Here is a 24,246-nt window from a genome sequence, read left to right as displayed (position 1 = left end):
TATTTAGTTATTGATTTATTTCCAGGCAGCATACATATAGTACACACCAAAGATTATAGAGCGCCAAAGGCGTAAGATGCGGAACTGAAGCTTCATCTATTGTTGGAACGTGAAATACGCATGGGCGCTATTTCAGCAAGTGAATGTTTTGTCTTCCATTGATAAGAATGGTCATTGTCTGCACGGTTGGATTTCACATTTGAGCCTGAGTTCCGCATCTTGCGCCTTAAGCCCGGTTCATACTTCCTGAGAATGCGAAGCGAATTTGACGTGAATTTGACGTCAAGACCCTCCTTTCGCAGCGATATTCACAAGTGAGTAGAGCAGCTGCTGCGAATTATTCATTGCGAATTTGTTACGTCAACATTCGCTTCGCATTCGCATGAAGTATGAACCGGGCTTTAGTCGCTACCTATAATCTTTGGTGCATACATGTACAAAGCAACTAACAAAACAGAATAAGACAACAGAGAAATAGGCTGCGGATAATCAAAAAGCAAAAATAATCACTACCTCATGAACCGTCAACATAGAGCTAGATAGCTCAGTAGGTAGAGCACCGACAGGTAAATTCGGAGGTTATTGGTTGAAATCCCGCTGTAGTAACTTAATTTTGTCCAACCTCAAATTATTTTTTTTTTAACTAATGATGATAATGTTTATTGTGTCTCAAACTCATTCTAAGTCTGTTAAGGCTACGACTAGATTTCCACGTCACCATGCATTGAGGTATAGGATGTCCTTAGCAACACCCTTAGCAACAGCCGTAGCCGTAGGCGAAGCCGCCAATTTGGGTTCGGACTAACATGTTTAAACCAGTTGACAGCCTGATCCCTAGCTCGATGAAGTCTAGATGCCACTATTGAGGGGAAAGAGTGTGCAGTTGGCTTGCATATGGTGCACCGTCTGGAGCCCGCCACACTTAGCTGGAGATGTGGAGTACATACGCAACTACAGACTGTATAACATCTGGTTTTAAATTTTATTGTTTCATTTCTGTTTCAGATGGACGGAGTACACCTCCACCAGCGCCGTCTGAAGCAGCAGAAGCTTTGATGGATCGTCTGGGGTTCCTCTTCAAGCAAGCTCAGATGCCGCCTCCTCCTGAATCGCCCTCCAGCGACGAGACAGTCCCAGGCACCTTCTTCCCTCCTCTCCATAGCTCCCCCGTAGCAAACACTGCCATCTTGCGGGATCGAAGCCACTCTTCTCCCATCTCGGAAGTACAAGGTCGTACCGCGGACAATGGTGAGCGCAAGGAGTTCAACCCCAGGAAGATGATTACACCTGGGAATGCGAGACAAGGTGCCCAAATCAAACAGGCCAAGAAGTGGTCGTCGGTGCGGCAGAACAATCAAGACAATAACACTGAGAGTCAAATTCTGAAAGGCAGGAGCAGTTTGAGAACTTCGGCCGAGTATGCCGGACAGAGGTCGCAGGCATTGACCTCTGGAGGTCAAACGAAGCAGCTGGTTGACCCCAAGGTCACAAAACCTGTAGTACAAGAAGCCAAAGTAAGGAGAACAGTGCAGGAGTACAGTCAGAACCCGGCTGTCTACGAGAGTCCAATTGTCTCAGGAAAGTCACCGGAGGGACCGGAAAAAGCAGCTGGCAAAAATGGACACGTCCGACCGAACAGTTATATCAGTCAGGAGAGTGAGAAGGCAGACCCTCCGATACGGGCTCACACCATCGATAATCGGGTCTCCCGCAACAGGCAGAACCAACCCCCTGTGCCCGCTCCTCGGCCTGTAGTCAGACCTGGCAGTTATCACAGTCACGAGACAAGGAAGTCTTGCCTTGAAGAACAACTCAAGGAATTGTTTGACTCTGCTGATGCTGAACAGCGACAAGAAGCTGAGAGTCAAGTACCGGATTCACAGCCACTCTCCCCAAAAGAGAAACCGGTGGTACCTCCAAAGACTGCGATCTCGCCCACGCAGAAAAATGTTTCACCCGTACCGTCAAAGGCGTCGCAGGACACTCCGAGAATTTTTCACAGTACTCCGGTCAGTAACGTCATGAAGCAGACAGAACTGGCCAATCAGAGACCCCGAAGCATGGAGCACATACGGACGAGTCCACCCAACGTGACCAGTCCGATACACAGCCGAGGCCAGTCCATGGATTCTACTCTCGGGAATAGTTCGTTGACCTTTGGGGACTCCTCGACCGACCCGTCGTTTACTATGGTTTCGTCTATGGAGGGTTTCGATATGTCATCGAGAGTCGGCACGATGCAAGAATTTTTGGAAAGCAAGCGGGAAGTTGATGGTAAATGAACATGGTTATACATTTCTTTGATACTGGTTTTATATCTAATTGAATGAAAGGTTAGATTGGCACCTGGGATTAAGTTTTGTATCTTTGTGTCAGGGCAAAAAAAAAAAAAAAAAAAAAAAAAAAAATGGTCTGTGTCAAAACTCTATATCTCGATTTTTTTGCAAAAACATTTTTGGATCAAAAAAGCGCGGTATTTCGGTGTGTGCTTGTTTTATGTGTACATCCTTGGGTTTTTTTAAGCAGGATATTACGTTTTTACAATTTCAAACTTGCACCCAAGGAAGTGCTACTCTAGGAGATCGGATGTTTTCGCACTGATCAGACTATGTACACGTTATCATAAACTTTGCCCCTCCCAAGAAGTGTTTTTAATCAAATGAGAACAGAATGTAAATGGTATCGAATATTGGTACAAGAACTAACAGTTTTATCAACTTTTTTGAAATGGTTATCATTTTAAACATGTGATTAATTTCTTTTCTTTTCTCAAATAAATAAAAATCTTGCTACGATTATTTTTCCAGCTGAAAAACAAAAATCTGCACTGAGTAAAAATCACACTTCAACGCTTCCACTCCACCCAAGTCGAGAACCCACACCAACAAGTATACAGAGTAAAACCCTCCCGCATCCGACCTCTAGATCTTCCATTAGCCAATCAGATAGCAACCTCAGGGATATACCATTAGCAGAGAGGGATGGCCGGGTGTCAAAGCAAGTTCCAGGTAGCTTAAAGCACATAGCTGGAGACAAACAGGTGAGACAAGTTGTTGTGATTAAAACATTTCTGTTGAAGAAATGTTTGGTGTACAAAAGTTGCTTTTAATACAATATAGATAATGAGGGTACATGCCTCAAAGCAATCAATGGGGACAGACTTGAAAGACAGGCTGACTTCCAATATCTAGGGTCGTGGATTGACATCACAAGCAGGGATATCAAAGTTAGGAAAGCTCTGGCCTGGAAAGCACTCCACAGCATGAAAAATGTATGATGTACAAAGATGAGTAAACACCTGAAGTTACAGCTCTTCGTAACCACTGTTGAATCAGTGCTACTTTATGGGTGTGAAGCATGGACATTAACATCTGTTCTAGAAAAACAACTTGATGGTTGCGACACCAGAATGCTACGCCAGGTGCTTGGTGTCGGGAGCGAAGAACATAAATCAAACACAGACCTCTATCTCGGGTTCCAAAAAACTTTGTGCCAAAATCTGCGCTACAAGAGTGAGGCTTGCAGGGCACTGCTATCGCCACCCTGAGCTTCCAGCCAGCAAGCTTGTGCTCTGGGAGCCCAAGCAAAGGCAAGCCCAAAGAGGTTGAGGCCATCTCACCTATGTCGATCTGCTGAAAAAGGACACTGGATTTGTGACAGCTAGGGAAGTGTCCACATGCATGGGGGACAGGAAGACCTGGAGAAACCTCAGCCGTAATATCAATGACCGAGGACACCACTCGAAATAAAAGAATTTTACATTTTCGTTTCGATACCCACACTTTTTAGGGGGTAGAAACAGAATATAAAAATGACACCTACAGCCTACAAGTTTATCCTTTTAAATGAATATTTTCAAGTTCAAAAGTTATACCAGTAACATACACTTTGTATGAGTTAAGTTATTTTTTACAAAAGTGCTTCTACAACTTGAATTTGTTTTTGTTGGATTTAGTTGGTGGATTAGGGCACACGTACACGTAGAAGCAGATTTGGGACTTTTTGAAATGTTTATGTTTCACAAGGGAAAAAGACTTGGTAAATTTTTATTAATTTTGGTGCTCTACAAAGAAAACTTGACTAGGTCAAAAGGTCACGTTTTTAAGAGAGCGAATTATATGTGCATGAACATGTATGTCCAAGCACGACATTATTCCCTTAGGAATACACAATAGTAATGCTTCTCAGAATCGAATATAGGTGCATAAAAACTGATATCATTTTACATTATCGGATTTCTTTGGAGTGAAATGCTTCTCAAAATGCTTTGTCTCGAAAGCTGCTTTGGGTTCTAACCTATAATTTTTATTGTCATTAATTTTAAGAGTAACTACCAAACGTATACCTTTCTGCCTTAAATCTTTTCAGGATTCAGATAGCGTTGGGTCAGGCAGTCCCGAGCATGGTCCCCAGCGTCGGACGGCAACCAAACCACAGCTGATCAAACAGCACTCAGACCTGATGGCAGAGAGCCGAGACATCGTGAACCAGACTGGGCCGCTTTCTCCTGCGCTTCGAGACTCATCGGCGACGGGACTTATGCTGAGTGGAACAGGCAGGCATCGATCCGCATCAAGTAAGTCTGGAGAGAAGCAGAAGTTTTTCTTGAAACTGAAAAAGAATTGTTTATGATGATACCTGATTCCACCTTGGCTCATGTTAAGTTGATGATATCCAATGCGCTGTATTTTTGACCGCGTGAGGGTGCTCTCAAACATGTTTGTATCAGTTTTGGGGGTACATGTATTCATGCATACACAAAACAGTTATTAAAGATTGAAACACATAAAAAGGGAATTTTTTTTACAGACTTTCTTTTTGGAAAATCCTTCCTTGTGGAAACTGAAAATGTCAGCTAGCACAGTATTTGAATACTGCCTCACTGCAATACGACACTCTCAGTTTTGTTTCCTTGCTTTGTAAACCTCTCACCGTGATCCTGCCTCCCAGCTATCTTAGATTCGCTCCGGTTTAACGGCGCTCAAATTCCAAGACAAATATCAACTAAGACTTTCACTGGACCAGGAGTATGTCGTTTACCAGACTTAAAAACATTTCTGTCTCGTTTTGTAGTTTGCTGAAGTTTTTAGGACTAGGTCAGGAATGGAAAAAGGTTATTCAGAATTCATTTGTAAATCTTCTAAAGTATGTGTTTGGAAATAAACACCTGCGTTCTAACTCATTTATTTAAATCCTCTTGACAGTAGATTATTCATTGTATAATTTTGTATTATGTTCTACATTTCTTTTTTGTTGTATGTATTGTTTTTTTTTCTGCGCCTGGAAATAGGGTCTTGTACATTAGATAGATGGCGCATTACAAATGCATTATTATTAATTTTGGGTTTTTACCCATATACACCGATGTGTGTAGCACTGTATACTCAGTACTTTCCCCGAGTCCTGTGAAACAAATCACAGGCATTTTACTCGGGTGGGATTCGAACCCACGACCCTTGCAATTCTAGAGCAATGTCATACCAACTAGACCACCGAGATTGCCCGGTGGCTAGAGGCAGTTCGTATCCTATAGTTTAGCAGCAGGTACTGCAAACGATTTAAATAGATGTTAAATTTGCATGTTTAAAATGCATTATTATTATTATTATTATTATTATTATTATTATTATTATTATTACCTTAACAGTGGTCCGCTAGCCAAATGATAGTTAAAACACATGAGGACCATGGATTCTCTTGAAGTGGTCCTTCTGGCTAGTTCAGTATTGAAAAGTATCTCTATTTAATACAAACAGGGACTAGTGGAAACGCTGTGTGACCAGTAAAATGATGAGCTACATGTAACTGACTATAGTGCTGGCCCAAAATCCAGACAAGTTTTCTGCTTTTTTTCATGATCCGCTCACATGCCTGATATGGGACCAAATTGATACCAATTCAGAACTGACTCCGCGGCAGTAGTTAATTACGATCCTATAAGCTAAAGTAGTAGTCCAGTCTATTTTCTATACCATCCGCCCTGGTAATAGTTTAAAAGCAGGACAGTTCTTTTCAGAACGGAGAGGTCTCCCGAACCTGCGATTATCTACTCCGCGGCAGTAGAATAAAGCAAGACAGTTCTCTAAGAACAAACTCTACCTGGCAAGTAGATACACACATGGTGTTACCGCAAACCAAATATACATATTTAAGAACTGTTTATCATTACTTCTCTTCTCCCCCTCCCCAGCTTCAAGTCCAGAAGCTCTGGATGACATTCCACTGTTTGGAGGGCGTCGTGCTGCCATGATCAGACGGTCGCTCCGCGATAAAGAATCAACCGGCAAGCTGACGGCTGATCTAATGAAAGGTAAGAAGTCTTCAAAGATGAACATCTCTTATCGATGCTCAAAAACAGAATGAATACAATGGGTGAAAGTTGACTCTTTTGCAGTTTACAGCGATGTTAAATGTAGCTGTATCTCATACATATTCATAAATAGGCGACTCATTACAGTTGGTCTAACTACATACCATCATGTGATTAACGCTTGGTTACAGTGATATTGGATAAAAGAAATTCTTAATAGCCCACGTGCGGATGCGCCATCTTAACAATATACCGCAATGCAACATGGGAAACCGTTTACAATTCGAAAATAAATCAAGCTTCCAAGATGGACGCCTTGTTGTAGTTGGTATATAACTATGCTACATTTGATAGTTGTGCATCGCATTGCATCAAAATCAACGCCTTAGGATGATTGTCGGTGTTGCCTGGACTCAGATTTCACCCAGAATCCATTGCGCGCTGATCATGAGTAATAGGACACCGTATTGAATCAATGAGTCTTTGAGTCCCGTATAAACCATAGCGCAAAATTTCTGATGATTTGCGCCGATCATGTGCATTTGGACATAATGGTCTATCATTAAACCGGCATGTCGTTTGGTTTATCTTACAGAAAATAATCTCACATATTTTCTCATATTATAATTTTCCAAATATTTTGCTGACAGTATATGCCTCCCTCAATACTTATGCATGACGTCATAATTCTTACCCAAAATGAGGCTATGGGCGCACGTTCCCCATCACTTGCAGTGGCTGCGCCCATCGCCCTGTTTTGAGTTAGCATTGTGACGTACCTCATGCATAAATATTAAGAGTGGCGTATAGGCCAAGCTTGCAAAAGGACTATTGTTGACCATAGTTCTGCTAACTTAGCCTGAACTCTGTCTAGTATACAGATATTGACTGCTTCGAGTGCTATAGTTAAAACTATGACACCGAGATGATCCCGGAGCGTTCAATTTTCCCGAGGCGAAGCACAAGTAAAATCAGTCAATATTTGTTTTTATAACACCCCAAACATTTTTAAATACTGTACTATTAAGTTACAGACCTGAATGTTACAATCCACGGCCGACACGAATACAGATTGCGAAAAAATTTTCTGTGCTGCATGTAGTGTCATGTAATCCGAAATGGTTACAGCTTATTAATTTATCATCCTCATACACGCAACGGACGTCTGGGTACTGCACGCCGTGTGATAGTTTTCAGACTAGCACACGGCAAACCAATGCACTATCACACGGCAAACCGATGCACAATCACATGGCCGTCGTCTAGTAAAACTAAGGCATATCATGTGACACGCTCTAAACCAATTAAAAGGCAGAATATTGGTAAGGAGTGTTATAATTGATGATAGTTAGACTACGCTAGTCAAATACTATTTTGAAACCAGCCCTCCAGGCATGGACGCATCGCTGGTTATCAATAGTTGTTTTCATAGCACAGTGCTTAGTAGTGGACCAGTTTAAGAAAATGATAACCCACGCTGGTCAAATTTACACGACATGACTTGAGTCATTCACACTACAACTTCTGTGCCCATTCCCCAAGTACGTAACTAAACAACCGCTAGTTTAAAACCAAGTTTTGATTCAATTTATTTTATTGGAATTTTTTTTTCCACAGCCCGCCTTCCCAACTACAAGCCGACACAGCTTCTCCTCAGGCCAATCGCCTTTGAGATCCCTGGCTTCCATCAGGACATCCCTCTGATTGGTCGAGAGTGGCTCTTCATCGACCTCGATCGTTCCCTCTTGAAGGATCCGACATCCAAGCTGAGGGGCGTGGTCCTACTGGGGGACGTCGGCACGGGGAAGACGACTATCGTTGCCAAGTTGGTCTCACTTAGCGCACTCAGCCAATTCTTGGTCAACGATAGCAGTCCGGAAATAGCACTCACAGGTTAGAAACTTTCAGAACTTGTTGGATTATTTTTTATAGAACTCAAGAAAATACTGAGTGTACAGTGCTTAAAGGCAGTGGACACTATTGGTAATTACTCAAAATAATTATTGGCATAAAACCTTTCTTGGTGACGGGTAATGGGGAGAGGTCGATGGTTTAAAACATTGTGAGAAACGGCTCCCTCTGAAGCGCCATAGTTTTCGAGAAAGAAGTAATTTTTCACAAATTTGATTTCGAGACTTCAGATTTAGATTTTGAGGTCTCGAAATCAACCATATAAACGCACACAACTTCGTGTGACAAGGGTAATTTTTCTTTCATTATTATCTCGCAATTTAGATGAACGATTGAGCTCAAATTTTCACAGGTTTGTTATTTTATGCATATGTTGAGATACACCAACTGTGAAGGCTAGTCTTTGACAATTACCAATAGGATGTGATTCCTCTGCTTTTAACTGATAATTTTGTTATATTTTACAACTGAGATAAAAATCATAAGAACATGAAGATGAAGCCATATTGAACACCCCAGATTGCAGAGAAGGATAAATATAAGCAGGCTTCGTGCTCCCAAGCTTTCCCGCTCCCAAGCTTTTGCGTTTGCAAGGTTTAGCCCTCGCAAGCTTAGGGGTTCTTTTAACAGCCTATCGCATCCCTGTTAATACACATCGTTGCAGTAGTAAAAACAAATTATATTCTTTATCCTTGATGCTAAATCTATTATTCTATTTCCTTTTGCAGATAAAAACACTAACCCACCCAATGGGGTGAGCTTGTACAGTAGTTCCAGCACGCTGACGAGGGTACGCCAACAGTCTGAGCAGGCTCTCATGTCTCTTGCCTCCCAGGTCGGTGCGTTTCACGTCTGCCAAGCGGATAACAGCATTACGTGTATGGTGCCTGAGTTTGTACATGGGCTGGCTGCACAACTGGCTCATTGTCTGCAGCCATACAAGTAAGTAGGTTTTGAGGCATTGCACGGTGAGCAAACTTGTTTTCAGGGAAGTGATCGATCTCTTGCGCCATGTTTTCCCAGTAATCTTTGCTCACTCATAACCCCTGGGATTGATTCATTGAAATGTTCAAGAGTCAAACACATTTTAATCACAAGAACGATCTCTGCCCTCACAGGTACCCATTTAGAACCCCCTGGGTAGAGAAAAGCTATTATAGTTAAGTGTTTTGTGGAGTGTTATGACTCGGACTCGAACCCACACTCTGCTGAACAGGTACCGGCGAGACCTGGGGAGTAACCTGTGATAGACTAGACTGCCATCCTGTCCAGGGGGAAAAGAAATATTCTTAATTGTTGAATGCCAAGGAAACTGGATATAGACACTGGCCTGATAAGCAAGATTGGCTCTGGACAGGCTTTAATTAGTTCTGAAAAAAACTTTCCTGCTCAGTAAGGAGAGCGTCAGCACGCTAATCCGGAGGTCACAGGTTCTAGCTTTAGTAAATTTTTTCTTTGTTGAACCCAAAGTTATTTGAAACTTTACCCAGTCATTTTCCCTGGTGGTTTTGATACCTTTTGTTGATCAAGTTTTTGGCCATGACATGAATCCCTACTCATGGTTATTGAAGATGTATGTCTCATAATTTACCTGTAGAAGTTTCACCTTCATTAGTTTTCAAGTTTTTGATAAAAAAGTGAAAATTATCTAGCAATGTGTTCAGGAGAGTCGCGTAAATCCATTGTACATGCTAAAATAATTTTCGTCTCCCTGAGACAAAAAATTATTTTTGTGAAAAGTGTTTAATTCATTTCTCAAAAACTACAGCACACTGGCAAGTTATATTTTGTAGGGAAGCTTTTACCATTATTATCGTTAAACTGGGAAAATTTAATAAAATCGTTAGACGTTTGTGTTGTACAAAAAGTACCCAAACCCTTTCAACATTCTCTGTGGTTTTTTTTTTTGCAGAGAGCTACTTCTCAGTGAGCCCCAGCTTCAGTCTCTACTGAGCATGAGAGACTGTACGCAGAGCCCGTCTGAGGTTCTCTCCCGCGCCATCATCGAGCCTCTCAACATGCTTAAGAACCAGGGTCGCATCGCCATGGATACCTGCTTGATACTCGTGGACGGTCTGAGCGAGGCCGAGTTTCATAAGTCGGATTACGGGGACACCATCTCGTCGTTTATCACCAAGAACATCATGAAGTTCCCACCATGGATCAAGGTTTGTGCTGTTCTTTACCGTGGGGGCATCTACAATCCCGGCCAAAATGCTAGGGGGCCACCCATTTGCAACGTGCAAGTAAACATTCTCTCCCCCTTACCCCCGCTCATTGTTGATGGCAGCGCATACCAAGCAATGAGAGCCAACATTGAAAGGGGGCACCGGGGCTGTGATGCGAGGGGCCCAACGAGATATGGCCGGGATTGTCTGAAATTTTTCAGCATGTAAAAAATGAAGAAAGAAAATACTATGAATGTCATGTGTACAGACAGTGAATGTTAAAAGGGGGCCTGGGCAAGTCTTAAAACTTTTGTCTAAAGTAGTACTTTTGTCTGTTTATATACCTAATGGATTTGATTGTTTTTTAACTAATCTAGGTGATCATCACAATTAGGAGTTCTCTTGTCGACATCGTCAAGATGCTTCCTCTGCACAAAGTATGCCTGGACAAGTCAACGACCAACGCCACCAGCACCTCGTCGGAGCACGTGCAGAAGGACGCTGAGCAATACATCAACTTCCGTCTGCAGCAGAGCGCCTCCGTACGCGACAACGTCCTCCTGAATGGCAAGCTGGAACACTCGGCACAGTCCAAGTTCCGAAACCACCTGCAGTCTCTGAGCCGCGGCTGCTTCCTGTACCTGAAGCTCACCCTGGACCTGATCGAGAAGGGCCACATCGTCCTGAAGAGCACCAGCTACAAGGTCCTGCCGATCAACCTCTCCGAGGTGTACCTCTTGCTCTGTAACCTCAAGTTCCAAACCACCAGGGCGTTTGATCGCGTCTCTCCCATCCTAAACATTGCTCTGGCTTCCCTTTACCCGCTCCCTGACCTCCTCGTCTTGGACGTAATGAACGCCGGGTACATCACGACGTACGTGGAGAAGGAAGACTTCAAACAGAGAATCGAGATGGTCTCGAGCTTTCTCTGTTTCCGAAAGGACGGGACGAGGATGTTCTATCATCCGTCGTTTAGAGAGTGGTTGATTCGCAGGGATGAAGGAGAGAGTGTTAAGTTCATGTGTGATCACAGGTAAGACAGTCACTGTAAAATCGTTCACCTCAAAGGGGGGTCAAGTTAAGAAAGAGTGTATTCAGACATTTCTGCTTGTGGATTGTCCTTTAACAATTGTTGTTTATAATTCATAAGCACTGCTTACTGAAGCAAAGCAAAAGGCACCCTTAGCCAGACAATACTTAAATAAAGGGAAGGTATACATTTAGAAATAACTCTTAAATGAATGCGGATAACAACTTTGATGTACATCAGCTTTCGATAGTATAAAGCATTTTGAGAATCATTGCACTTTACGTTATGTGGTTAGGGAAAAATAAAGTAGCTTTTTATTTCACAAATTTTTATTCTGAGGAGTAATTCTGTCAGAAAGGTTCCTAATAATGATTCCATTGATGGATTTTTCTTCCTGCGTGGACATACATGTAACTGCTCTGGATTTTCAACATCTCAAAAGAGCTTCCGTCTAACGAAATGAGATTTACATAGGTTAGTTTTATCGTGTTTATCTTCCAGTACGCGCTCATCCACCAATCAGATGCTTGAACTGGAGATGGTGTAAAAACCTATATACTACTTCCTCTGTTTTGATTGCACAGTGCGTATTGTGAATGTCAATGCATCACGCTCCGTATACGGACAGTGCAAAGATTACATTCTTAACTTTGTGCGCTTCGTCGCGAAATAATTTTCTGAAATTTTAAACTTTGCGCGTTGACGTGAGACTGGAAGATAAATTCAGTGTAACACGTGCGGTTGTGGAATACGAACAAATTAGCGCTTCCGCGTCCCATATCCAACGAGGCAAATTTTTCCGTATTCCACTCGCGCTTGTGTGATAACTTTCAATATAGGCTTAAAACAATTGGAAGGTACAAAAAACCAAAGGTATATCCTTTATAATGCAAAATGGAACACAAAAATACGGCAAGCAAGATGCATGTCTGAAGTTATATTTGTCTGAAGTTTGTTAGAGAACTGAATCATCTAAATGCCAAAATAATTTTACATGAAACAGTTTGAGAAAAAGACTAATTGTTTGAGTTAATCTGTCTCTGCAAAGGTCCGGCCACGCCCTGTTAGCCTTCAAGCTCAGCCGTCAATCCAGGCATCTGAATCGCGACCAAGCCTTTGAGCTGGGGCATCACATCTTGAAGGCTCACATCTACAAGACGTTAGGGAGGCAGCTGGGAGGGTTCTCAGCGAGGGAGCTGCAGGCAGTGTGGATGCACCTCAATACAGACCAGCTTTCCTTCAGTCTGGCTACCAGGAGGAATCTCTTCTCTCCAAATGTCAAGGTTAGAGTTTGATTTGAGCATTTTGCAGGACTCAAATTTGGGGTAACCATCATTTCATGTCATCTCACCCAGTCGTGTTTGACCATTACGTTACAGGAAACCTATTGTTCTTTCTGTTGTTCCTGTATTGAAGCAATCCCTTTTGGTTTTGTACACAAATGACTAGTGAGGACCCATGAATAAAAAAAAAAAACGACTAGTGAGGAAGAGTTTGGTGGAATTGGCGGCATATATTTTAGATCAAAGGTCTCCAACACCAGTAGTCTTCAACTGCTTTTCCGGGCTTTGTAATTTAATTGGGAGTAGGAATGAAATGGACTTTCCTGTCCAGTTGGGTATTTTGTCTTCTCCTTTTTTTTCGTGATAAAAATTGAATTTCAATTTCCGGTTATTTCTTCTGACCCATCCACTGATAATTTTGAAGGGGAACAAAACAAAAATCAAATTTTTAAAACATTGACTATTCTGAATGGCCCTTTACATGTTATTTCTTCTCATATTTCCCCTTAGGTCAGCCGGCTTTTACTGCTCGCTGGTGCCAACCCCAACCACCACACGGATGTACTGAACAGCGCCCCCATCATGTGCGTGTCGGCCAGGGAGGGTCACACGGAGATGGTCTCGCTACTGCTTGAGTTTGACGCTGACGTGAACGAGGAATGCGACCGCGGGATGACGGCGCTGAGCTACGCAGCCGCCAACGGTCATCTCGAGATCATGAGGATGTTGATCATTAAGAAATCTAGGGTACGTCTTAGTTTGTTTGTTTGTTGGTTTTGTTTGTTTGTTTGTTTGTTTGTTTGTTTGTTTGTTTGTTTGTTTGTTTGTTTAGATGATCTTCCCATCAAGGGAATGTGGCAAACTTCCATAAGAGATAAACACACACCAAGCTAAAAACGGCCAATCTGTCTCATACAAACAATGTTTTAGTATCTATGATTTATTTTTCGGAAAAATCATTTAAAAGTTTACCCAGTCAGTTTCGTTGTGGTTTAAATCAATAAATTGTGATTTAGTATCCAGACAACAATACTTATTGTAGTCATTGTGAAATCGGGGGCTAGTTTGGGGTATTTTAGACAAATTTAAGAAAATTAAAGAAAGAAAAAATCACATAAAAAATCTTTCTCACTAGGGTTAACAGAAGACAGTTCTTTGGCTAGTTGTGCATGGAGCATACAAACGTGTGCATTTCTACTGTTTGTCCTATGGCGACATACATGTATATATGCAACGGTTGCAATGGTCATCTTTAGCAAGTTTCCTCTGAATATTGGTTCCCTACAGCTAACTGGTAACCCTTCCATCATTCACATTATGTTTCTTCTCCGGAATTTCTTTAGGTGATTGAAACCGACAAGAGTAATAAATGTGCAATGGTCCACGCCGCCGAGCACGGCCACCTCGCAGCCGTCAGCTTCATACTGCAATGTGATTGGTCAATTCACGAGACGTCTAAACTCAACAGGAAAATGGCTTCTCAGCAGGCACTCATAGCCGCAGCCGCTAATGGCCACAAAGAGGTAAGACCTTGGAAGCCATGTCTGGTTTTATACATGTGGGTTGGGCTTCCTAGCAGGCACTCATAGCCGCAGCCGCTAATGGCCACAAAGTGTATTGAAGCCATGTCTGGTTTAATTCATGTTTGTTGGGTTTTCTAGCAGGCACTCATAGCCGCAGCCGCTAATGGCCACAAAGAGTGTTGAAGCCATGTCTGGTTTAATGCATGTTTGTTGGGCTTCTTGGCAGACACTCATAGCCGCAGCCGCTAATGGCCACAAAGAGGTAAGACCTTGGAAGCCATGTCTGGTTTCATGCTTGTGTTTTGCCGTCTTTACCAATTGGACAAATTAGTAAGAAAATTTTGTGGCCAGCTTACTCGTTCACAATGGATATGGATTGTTACATCAATCATTCATTTTTATACAGTAAGCGCCGGAAGGTAAGCATGTGTTTTCATGTGCTTACGGTTAGCAGCGCTTTGAACTGGAAACTCACCTCACACAGTGAGCACAAAATCAGTTCTATGAAATTGGTCGCAAGACATGTTGCTGACAGTAAGTTTGCAAAGACTTATCTTCAAGCCTCTCTACCATGGGCAGCGCGCCGTATCGATACCTCTCGTCACTAACCACTGGGAGGGATGTACTGGGAAACAACGCTGATTGGCTCAGGAAATGGTTATGCATATTATGTCAAGTGTGTGCGCGCGTAGTTTTGTACGTTGATCACACCCGCGTTTTTTTATAACACAAACTCGTTTTTTATGACACGAACCCATTTTTTTAAAACAAAAACAAAAACATACTTTAAGACGAAAGACATGCGTGCGCTCGTAGAAAACATTGAATAATGAATATGTACGCTCAATAATGGCTCATTTAAATGTGCTAGCATATAGCACATTTAAATTGCCAATTCCAGGAGTGCGTTTTGGCGACCCCAACCCAAAACTGTTTCGGTTGTTGGTGGTTGGTTCTGCTGTTCAGACTGAACGATAACCGAGTTGTGAGCTCAGTTACCGTTTTGGTTATGACGTCAGAAACAGTTTTTGGTTGGGGTCGCCAAAACGCACTCCAGGGGTTATGATCGAGCAAGGCATGCTGGGAAAATAATGGCGCGGTGAGATCGATCACCACTGGGAACGAGGTTGCTTATCTTCTTCTTTGACTCTGATTGACTGTAGGTGTGTGGGTTTCTACTGGATCTTCCTGGCCTTGAGGCCGACAGCCATCTTGTAGACATCGATCAGACTGATTCACTCATGGGAGATACAGGTAAACACAATATTTCAATGTTGTACTTGTGGTGATGATCTTCCATTTCTTTGTTTGGTTGAATTGCTTAAAGGATTTGGGTACTTTTTCAAAATGTCCATAGATTTACATTAAACTTACAGGGTTTGAAGATAATGATAGTGGAAAGCTTCCCTTCAAATATTACTTACTGAGGTGCTGTAGTTTTTTAGAAATGAGTAAAACAATGTCATGGAAATACGTTTGTAAATGATTAAAATAATTTTTGTCTCATGAGACGAAAATTATTTTCATGACATTGTTTTACTCATTTCCCAAAAACTACAGCACCTCAGCACGTAATATTTTCAGGGAAGCTTTCTGCTATCATTATCTTCAAACTGTGTAAGTTTAGTGTACATCTGTGGACATTGTGTTTTTTGTCCTACAAAAGTTACATAGACCCTTTAAAGGCACTGGACACCTTTGATAATTGTCAAAGACCAGTCTTCTCACTTGGTGTGTCTCAACATACGCATAAAATAACAAACCTGTGAAAATTTTAACTCAATTGGTTGTCAAAGTTGCAAGAGAATAATGGAAAGAAAAAAACCTTGTTGCACAAGTTGTGTATTTTTAGATGCCTTTAATTCGAGGTCGTGATAGAATAATGCTACATTTTACTGAATTATTAAACCATTTGTACATGTACATGTGCTGATATGATAATCTTCCATTTCTTTGTCTTCGGTTGAATTGTTAAAATGCTGCATTTGATTGAACTGTTATTATGTTTACACACTTAACACGTTTATGGTTTTATATCATCTGTCATTGTAACCCTTGTACTAATGACTATTTTAACTGTTGCATTTTTGTGTTGAACATTTGTGTCAGTTTTGTGAGTTACATTGACTGTGTAATCATTTAGTATTACCCACTGACTCTATAAAGCCAGCCTGCAATCCGCCCCATGTTGGTCCACCATAAACACCCCATTGCTGCTGAATGGTTTCCAATGGATATTCATTTCCTTCACCTTCATCCTCAGCGCTAACGACTGCCAGCGCTAACGGCCGCACAGAAGTCATCAAGCTCCTCCTCAAAAGGGGCGTGTCCATCCACGCCCCCAACCAGTCTCAGATGTCGCCGTTGATCTGCGCAGTTAGGCGTGGCCACTGGGAGATTGTAGACATCCTGCTGTTCAACCACGCCTCCCTGGAGGAGACTGACCGCCACGGTAGGACGCCGTTGATGTTGGCCGCAGGGGAAGGCCACCTTGCTGTTTTGGAGGTGCTACTCAGTAAAGGTAAGAGATGAACTCCAATTCATGCATGCAACACACTTGTGGTTGTCTTTGTTCTCCCCATGTTTGGACTATTTATAATCATATTATTATAAGTGTAATTGTGTTTTTTTAATGTGCATGAAGCCAAGTTCATACTTCCTGCGAATGCGAATGCCATACGAATTTTGAGCCACAAATTCGCAACAAATAATTCACATCAGTTGAAATGTGCTCAACTTCTGTGATACATTGGCAGCAAAAACGGGCCTGTGACGTCATATTTCGTATTGCATTTGCATTTGCAGGAAGTATCAACTGGGCTCACCACAACTTAAAAGGACCTACTGTTTTATGTCCATCTAAAGGCAATGCAATAATGGTTAATAATAATTATGACGTCTTCTATAGCGCCGTTATCCTCAAAGTGCTAAGTGTCTTGCTGAAGGACACAATTGTCAAGATGAAGACTCAGACCCACACTCTGTTGATAAGAAACACTAGAGCTTTAGTTTGGTGCGGTGTTCTTATTCACTCGGCCATAAAACACTCTTTGAAGAATTAGCTAGATTTGGTGTTCAGGTTCTAGTTCTAGCTTTAGTTTGGTGCGGTGTTCTTATTCACTCGGCCATAAAACACTCTTTGAAGAATTAGCTAGATTTGGTGTTCAGGTTCTAGTTCTAGCTTTAGTTTGGTGCGGTGTTCTTATTCACTCGGCCATAAAACACTCTTTGAAGAATTAGCTAGATTTGGTGTTCAGGTTCTAGTTCTAGCTTTAGTTTGGTGCGGTGTTCTTATTCACTCGGCCATAAAACACTCTTTGAAGAATTAGCTAGATTTGGTGTTCAGGTTCTAGTTCTAGCTTTAGTTTGGTGCAGTGTTCTTATTCACTCGGCCATAAAACACTCTTTAAAGAATTAGCTAGATTTGGTGTTCAGGTTCTAGTTCTAGCTTTAGATTGGTGCGGTGTTCTTATTCACTCGGCCATAAAACACTCTTTGAAGAATTAGCTAGATTTGGTGTTCAGGTTCTAGTCGTATTCCAGAGAATTGGGCTGTTTTATTCTAGTTGTTCTGTCACAAATCAATGCAATTTTTTCAATATGAGAACCAAATCTGTCAGTTATGTTTCTTAGATAGTGGTTTCCTATCAGTGATTATTTTCCTGCGTTGACATATTCAAACGTGACCACCTTTTGAAATGAAACTGTCACAAGTTAGTTTTATTGTATGATTAAAACAATGGAACGATTCCAAAAACCAAAGGTTTACTTTTCCGTTAAAGGGAAGGTACACAGGTGGTTATTACTCAAAACAAATATTAACTTAAAAACTGACTTGGTAACGAGCATTGGAGAGTTGTTGATAGTATAAAACATTGTGAGAAACGGCTCAATCTGAAGTAGCGTAGATTTTGAGAAAGGGGTAATTTCTCACTAAAATATTAAAAGACTTCTAGCCAGAAGTCTTTTATTCCTATCATAAAGCAAACAACTTTGTGTGACAATGGTGTTTTTTCTTTCATTTTCTCGCAACTTCAATGACCAATTGAGCCAAAATTTTCTTTTTAATATTTTATCCTTTGGCAAAAGGCGCGTTATAAATACGGTTATTATTATTATTATTATTATACATCAAGTAAGAAGACGTGTCTTTGACAATTACCAAACATGTTCAGTGCCTTTAAAGGATTCGGGTACTTCTTCAAAATGTCCACAGATTTACATTAAACTTACATGGTTTGAAGATAATGATAGTGGAAAGCTTCCCTTCAAATATTACTAACTGAGGTTGTGTAGTTTTTGCGAAATGAGTAAAACAAGTTACAAAATAATTTTCGTCTCAGGAAGCAGTAAATTTAAAATCCCCTTAACCAGTTATGATATTATACCAAAACCATAGCATAACTGGTTGATACGTTTTTACATGCTAAAACTGAGACGAAAATTATTTGTGTTACTCATTTCTCAAAAACTACAGCACCTCAGTTATTAAAATTTCAAGGGAAGCTTTCTACTATCATTATCTTCAAACTGTATAAGTTTAATGTCAATCTGTGGACGTTGTGTTTTGTGTCAGGAAAAAGTACATAGACCCTATAAGTTATCGTGACGTCTAATCACAAAACCTGTTGTTTCTCAGGTGCTTCGGTTGCAAAGTGTGACAAGGAGGGCCTGACTGCCTTATGCTGGGCATGCCTGAAGGGACATCTCAACATCGTCAGGTCATTACTCGAGAGAGGATCTGACATTGATCATGACGACAAGAATGGTCGGACTCCGCTGGACCTTGCTGCCTTCTTTGGAGATCCACAAGTTGTAAGTTTTGTTTCAGTATTTGTTTATGGTTTCTTGTGTTATTTTCTTTAATCGTCATTCACATTAAAGGATTTGGGTACTTTTTCAAAATGTCCATAGATTTACATTAAACATACAGGGTTTGAAGATAATGATAGTGGAAAGCTTCCCTTCAAATTTTACTTACTGAGGTGCTGTTGTTTTTTGAGAAATGAGTAAAACAATGTCATGAAAGTTTGCAAATGATTAAAATAATTTTCGTCTCATGAGCTGAAAACTATTTTCATGACATTGTTTTACTCATTTCCCAAAAACTACAGCACCTCAGCACGTAATATTTTCAGGGAAGCTTTCTACTATCATTATCTTCAAACTGTGTAAGTTTAGTGTAAATCTGTGGACAATGTTTTTTGTCCTACAAAAGTTACATACATTTAGACCCTTAAAATGAAGTGTCTTTTTTTTTTCATTCAACAGGAAATTTATTGTAGTATTCCTATATAATGTCAAGCTTGACATTATCCCTACTTAAGTTTAGATTTTAGTTTTGTTCGCCCTTGGGAAAATCAGGAAGAAATTTGTCATTAGATGGGATTTTAAGTCGGTTAACTCCTCGACAATGTTAAGATGAATGGATTTTTGTTGAAATTGGCAAGTGTGGTTTTTTTTTCCGGTACCTATTGGGGTTTTGTGTGTTGTTCTGTTTGTGTATTCTTACTACATGTGTCATTTTAATGTCTGATGTGTGTTTGTGTACTAACTTGTTGGTGTTCCCTGGGGTCGATTTCACAAAGAGTTAGGACTAGGTCCTAACTTAGGACTAGTCCTAGGAGATATACAAATTACATGGATAGTCCTAAGTTAGGACGAGTAACTGGTCCTAACTCGAGATAAGACTAGTCCTAACTCTTTGTGAAATCCACCCCTGGTCTGTTTTATGTGGGTTTTGGTGTACTATTTTTGTCTACTATAATAATGTTTTTATCAATATTGTGTAATTTTTAGTGTTATATATTGTTATATTTATATTTATATTTATACATAGTTTTTAACGATTCCTGTAAGTGGCGGCTATCCACTGTTGGATATCAATATACAAATAAATCAATAAAAATAAAAGTTAAAAATAAGTAAGGGGAGGAGAAAAAAAGGTAAAATGTTGATGAAAGTAATCTGTTCTCATCTTGATTGATTTCTCTGTGTCCTTGACTATACAGGTTCAGCTTCTGATTGAAAAAGGTGCTACTATTGAGCATGTTGACAACAGCAGTATGCGGCCACTAGATCGAGCCATTGGCTGCAGGAATACGTCCGTTGTGTCAGTACTACTCAAAAAAGGAGCCAAACTAGGTAAATATTACTCGCACTTCTACATCTGGTCTGGTTTTCATTTAGCTCTGCTATAACAATGGTTTTTCTCCAGAGGACGATCAGAGCATACCGAATAAAAATGTCGAGTTGAAACCAGCGGTTCTTTTCAGAACCATCCCAACTCATTAGAGATAGTCATTACATGGTGTTACCGCAAACCTTTCCATAACGATGGTTGTGTTGTTTGTGGCGTGGAGCACATTTTCATTGAGCATAACAAGCAGCTACGCACAATGAAATACTGCTTAGCATAACAAGCAGCTACGCACAATGAAATACTGCTTACCAGAACAAGGTTACCAGTGAAAATAGCATGACACATGTACATGTATATGTACCATCTGTGACTGGTATCCTGTTTATTTTTGCTGATAGCGATAGGACCATCACTTGGGGTTTTAATCTTCAGTTCAAGTGAAAGTATATCTATGGTTTTTGTAATCATTGATTGTTTTAATCTCATAAAAATGGAAATATATACAATAAAACTGGTCACCTTTTTTTTTTACAGACGTCCAGGTATTATGCCCTCGCAGAAAGAATAGTCAGTAATTGGGACCACACAATATGAGAGACATAACTGTCAGTAATGCTTCTCAGATTCAGACTATTGTGAATAAAAATCGATACACTTTGTTATAACTACATGTAAATCACGTCGAAGTGAGTGATTCTCAAAATGCTTGATACTATCGAAAGCTGCTGTTCTTACCAAGTGAGTTATTATTGCCATTATTTGTTAGAGTGATTACCCAACTATTACCTTCCCATAGAGTTATATATAAGAACTAGAGGGCGCACTGGTGATGTTGCTTGCATAACGCTACCAGACCGCAAGGAGACACGCGCTCTATTTTGTACGCCTGTTGAATGAGACGTACACGCTGGAGTTATAAGGCTACTTGATGCTGGTTTGTCAACTTACAAAATGGCCGCACACCGGGCCGTGTAAACACATGCTATTCGATCTTGTTTTGTCAAGTGACAAAATGGCAGCATGCGCGCATGTCGGGCCGCGTATATAGGCCAGTGCGCCCTCTACTTCTTATTATTAATAACTCTATGTACCTTCCCCATTAAAACATGTGTGCAACTTTGATTCTTTCATGGCAGGTCCTGCTGCATGGGCAATGGCTACCTCCAAACCAGACATCCTGGTCTTACTACTCAAGAAACTCATGGACGACGGAAACGCTCTGTATAAGGTAAGATGATTCTACAACTTTTTTATTGTCTCCTGGCAATGACTAGAGCAAGCTATAGTCGAAGCGTTGAGACCAATTGAGAACTTACTCACCTCGCGGTAGTGAAGTCAATAAAGAGAAGTCTCCACTAAAAAGCTAAAGTAGTAGTCCTGGCCGATTACCTACTTTCCGTGCAGGTAGTAGTTAATGAGCAGGACAGTTCTTTTTACAACTGAGAAGTCTATCAATGTCCCCCAAAAATCTACTCTGCAACAGTAGATAATTTTTCCAAATCTCAAAAAAAAAAATTCAATATAGTCTGATTTTCTATGTTTTTCTCAAAAACAAATTGGAGACCTACATCTTTTATCCTACATTCCTGATGTTTTCTTAATTTTTATATAATGTTAATTATAATTCATGACTATTTCATCACTTATTCTTTGTGTGTTGGGGGAAAATAATTTCAATTAATTTCAATTGGTCTCAACCTCCCATTTGGCTGTACAGAAGGAGAAGTGGCGAGAGGCGTGTCACAAATACCAGTGTGCGTTGAAGAAGTACCCCACAGAGGCCTTCGGTGATGAGATACGCACCTTCAAGGAACTCAAGGTCAACCTCTTACTCAACGTCTCCAGATGCAAGAGGAAACTTGAGGTGAGTCCAGGGTCGACACCCAATAATGGACCCTTTGAGATATTAGTCAAAACTTTGCTGTCTCTTTTTCCCCCACAGATACCCCCCGTTTTAGCCGGTCCAGTCACTAGTTTACTACTTTTTATCTCATTTCCCATTTGATCTTGTCCTTCTTGTGGTCAAACCAGCCCATACCCTCCACCCCTCATCTCCTTTTTCATTTTTCCCCTTTGCCTTTTGCTGTGTACTTTCTGACTGCCTTAATGACTTATTTGAATTATTGGTTTATTAACTGACTGTTTTTGAAATTGATCGATCAGTGAGTTAATTGGTTGATTTATTGATTGGTGGATTGTTGATTTGATTGTTTTTTAATGATTGTATTCATTAATTGCATTTGTTTATTGATTGATTTGTTGTTTTGATTGAATTATTCATTGATTCATTGGTGCATTGATTATTTGATTGATTGATAAAATGATTTATTCACTTTTATTTAATTTTTCTAATTTATTGATTGATTTTTTGATTGACTTGTTGATTGATTTATATATATTTATTGATTGGTTGATTGATTTACCTATTGATTGATCCATTTTACTTTTTGGATCGATTGATTGATGGATTTAATTGATTTTATTGATAGATTTATTGATCTATTGCTTGATTTATTGGATCTTGCTATTCAGGATCTTGCTTTCAATTGTATTGTAGACACATTTACTTGTTGAAGTTTTGTCCATATACCTAGTCTTCCCAAGTGTTTCAAGGGTTCTCCACAAAAAAAAGTGCAAACCTTTTTACAAGTTGTCATGGCATGGTTTAAATAAATTTGTTGAACGCACCTCCGCAAAATGCACGTCTACAATTTCCACCAATTCGGGGGTGAATTCCTTAGTGTACGCTTTGCCTCCCAAAACGATGGACAGGATAGGCGTGTGTAAATGCGCTGTGTGTCTTGCAAAGGCACAATTTAACAAAATAAACTTTCAACCGATCAATTGATCATTGAAAGTTGCCTGCAAAGACTAATTCATGGGTTGACTTTATTTATGTATCAGCTTTAATATTTGATGTCCGTCTAATGTTCAGAGTGCTTACAACTGTTAATGATGAATATTTACAATTATGTTTACTTAGAATTGCTGTGCTACGTATACTTTCACTATTTTTGTGTATATATTTTCTAAAGGATTTCATTTGTAATGCGCAATGACCATTCCTTATTTTTTAACAGCGCTATATAGGAACCATTTATTTAATCTAGGCCTACTAAAGTATTATTGCTCACCGAAAATCCCATTTTTATTTTCCTTTTTATATTTTCCCTTAATACAATTGTGCGTATGATAAATGTTTAAAAGTCTAAATTTTATGATTGATAGCTATAATTTTTCGGGTAATTGTTTATGCCTCTGAAGAAGGTCCGGTTTGGATCCAAAGCTACGGCCATTTACCCAACTCATTAAATATTTATATAATTTATTTATATTTATTTACTTACATGTATATTATTACTTCTCCATAACGTTTAGTGTATTTATATTCAGTATTAGAATGTTTCACATTGCTTTGTCACATATCAAATGTTGTACCTCTTATTGTTGATCCTGTAGGACATTGCGGGAGCCATCGAGTTATCCACCAAGGCCTTAGAGATTAAGCCCAAGTGTTTTGAGGCGTTCTATGCAAGAGCCAGAGCCAAAAGAGCGATCAGGTAAGGACAGTCCAAGAATGATGTTGTAGTTTCATTTCATTTCATTTATTATTATTATGGACTCTCAGAAAAAGCGATCTTAGTCCCTGTACTAGCCAAGAACCCCATGGAGAAAGACAAGGAAAAACTTCTTTTTTTTTTTTTTTTTAGATGTGGGAGGAAAACCCAAACAATAATTCAGGGATAACCCATGCAGTCAGGTAGGGACTGAAAACCCATTCCATGTACATGTAGTGCCCCTGGGGCTCATTGCCACCTACTAATGGGGTTGAAACAGGGTTTACCCCCTTCACAGTCTGTAAGGATGTAGGCATGGGTAT

At 40.3% G+C, this 24,246-nt stretch overlaps 1 protein-coding gene and 1 non-coding gene across 3 annotated transcripts in view; one reads left to right on the top strand and one right to left on the bottom strand.

Annotated features, from left to right (window-relative positions):
- Positions 1 to 24,246, top strand: part of LOC117287944 (protein TANC1-like) — an 86,953-nt gene that overhangs the window by 60,672 nt on the left and 2,035 nt on the right. For both annotated transcript variants that reach the window (XM_033768594.1, XM_033768593.1), the window contains 18 exons: positions 1,006 to 2,274; positions 2,808 to 3,040; positions 4,369 to 4,576; positions 6,191 to 6,310; positions 7,928 to 8,203; positions 8,950 to 9,163; positions 10,134 to 10,389; positions 10,767 to 11,422; positions 12,468 to 12,702; positions 13,213 to 13,449; positions 14,046 to 14,225; positions 15,389 to 15,479; positions 16,489 to 16,746; positions 18,864 to 19,039; positions 20,236 to 20,368; positions 21,503 to 21,594; positions 22,084 to 22,230; positions 23,826 to 23,926. In XM_033768594.1, coding sequence (XP_033624485.1) covers positions 1,006 to 2,274; positions 2,808 to 3,040; positions 4,369 to 4,576; positions 6,191 to 6,310; positions 7,928 to 8,203; positions 8,950 to 9,163; positions 10,134 to 10,389; positions 10,767 to 11,422; positions 12,468 to 12,702; positions 13,213 to 13,449; positions 14,046 to 14,225; positions 15,389 to 15,479; positions 16,489 to 16,746; positions 18,864 to 19,039; positions 20,236 to 20,368; positions 21,503 to 21,594; positions 22,084 to 22,230; positions 23,826 to 23,926 — 4,882 coding nt within the window. The remainder of the gene's footprint in view (positions 1 to 1,005; positions 2,275 to 2,807; positions 3,041 to 4,368; positions 4,577 to 6,190; positions 6,311 to 7,927; positions 8,204 to 8,949; positions 9,164 to 10,133; positions 10,390 to 10,766; positions 11,423 to 12,467; positions 12,703 to 13,212; positions 13,450 to 14,045; positions 14,226 to 15,388; positions 15,480 to 16,488; positions 16,747 to 18,863; positions 19,040 to 20,235; positions 20,369 to 21,502; positions 21,595 to 22,083; positions 22,231 to 23,825; positions 23,927 to 24,246) is intronic.
- On the bottom strand, positions 5,427 to 5,499 carry Trnas-aga. The gene has a single exon. It is a non-coding gene; the product is annotated as a tRNA-Ser (tRNA).

This window comes from Asterias rubens, chromosome 3, assembly GCF_902459465.1.
Source record: "Asterias rubens chromosome 3, eAstRub1.3, whole genome shotgun sequence".
Classification (NCBI taxonomy): domain Eukaryota; kingdom Metazoa; phylum Echinodermata; class Asteroidea; order Forcipulatida; family Asteriidae; genus Asterias; species Asterias rubens.
Note: the sequence above shows the minus strand (reverse complement) of the source record. Positions and strands in the feature narration are given on the sequence as shown.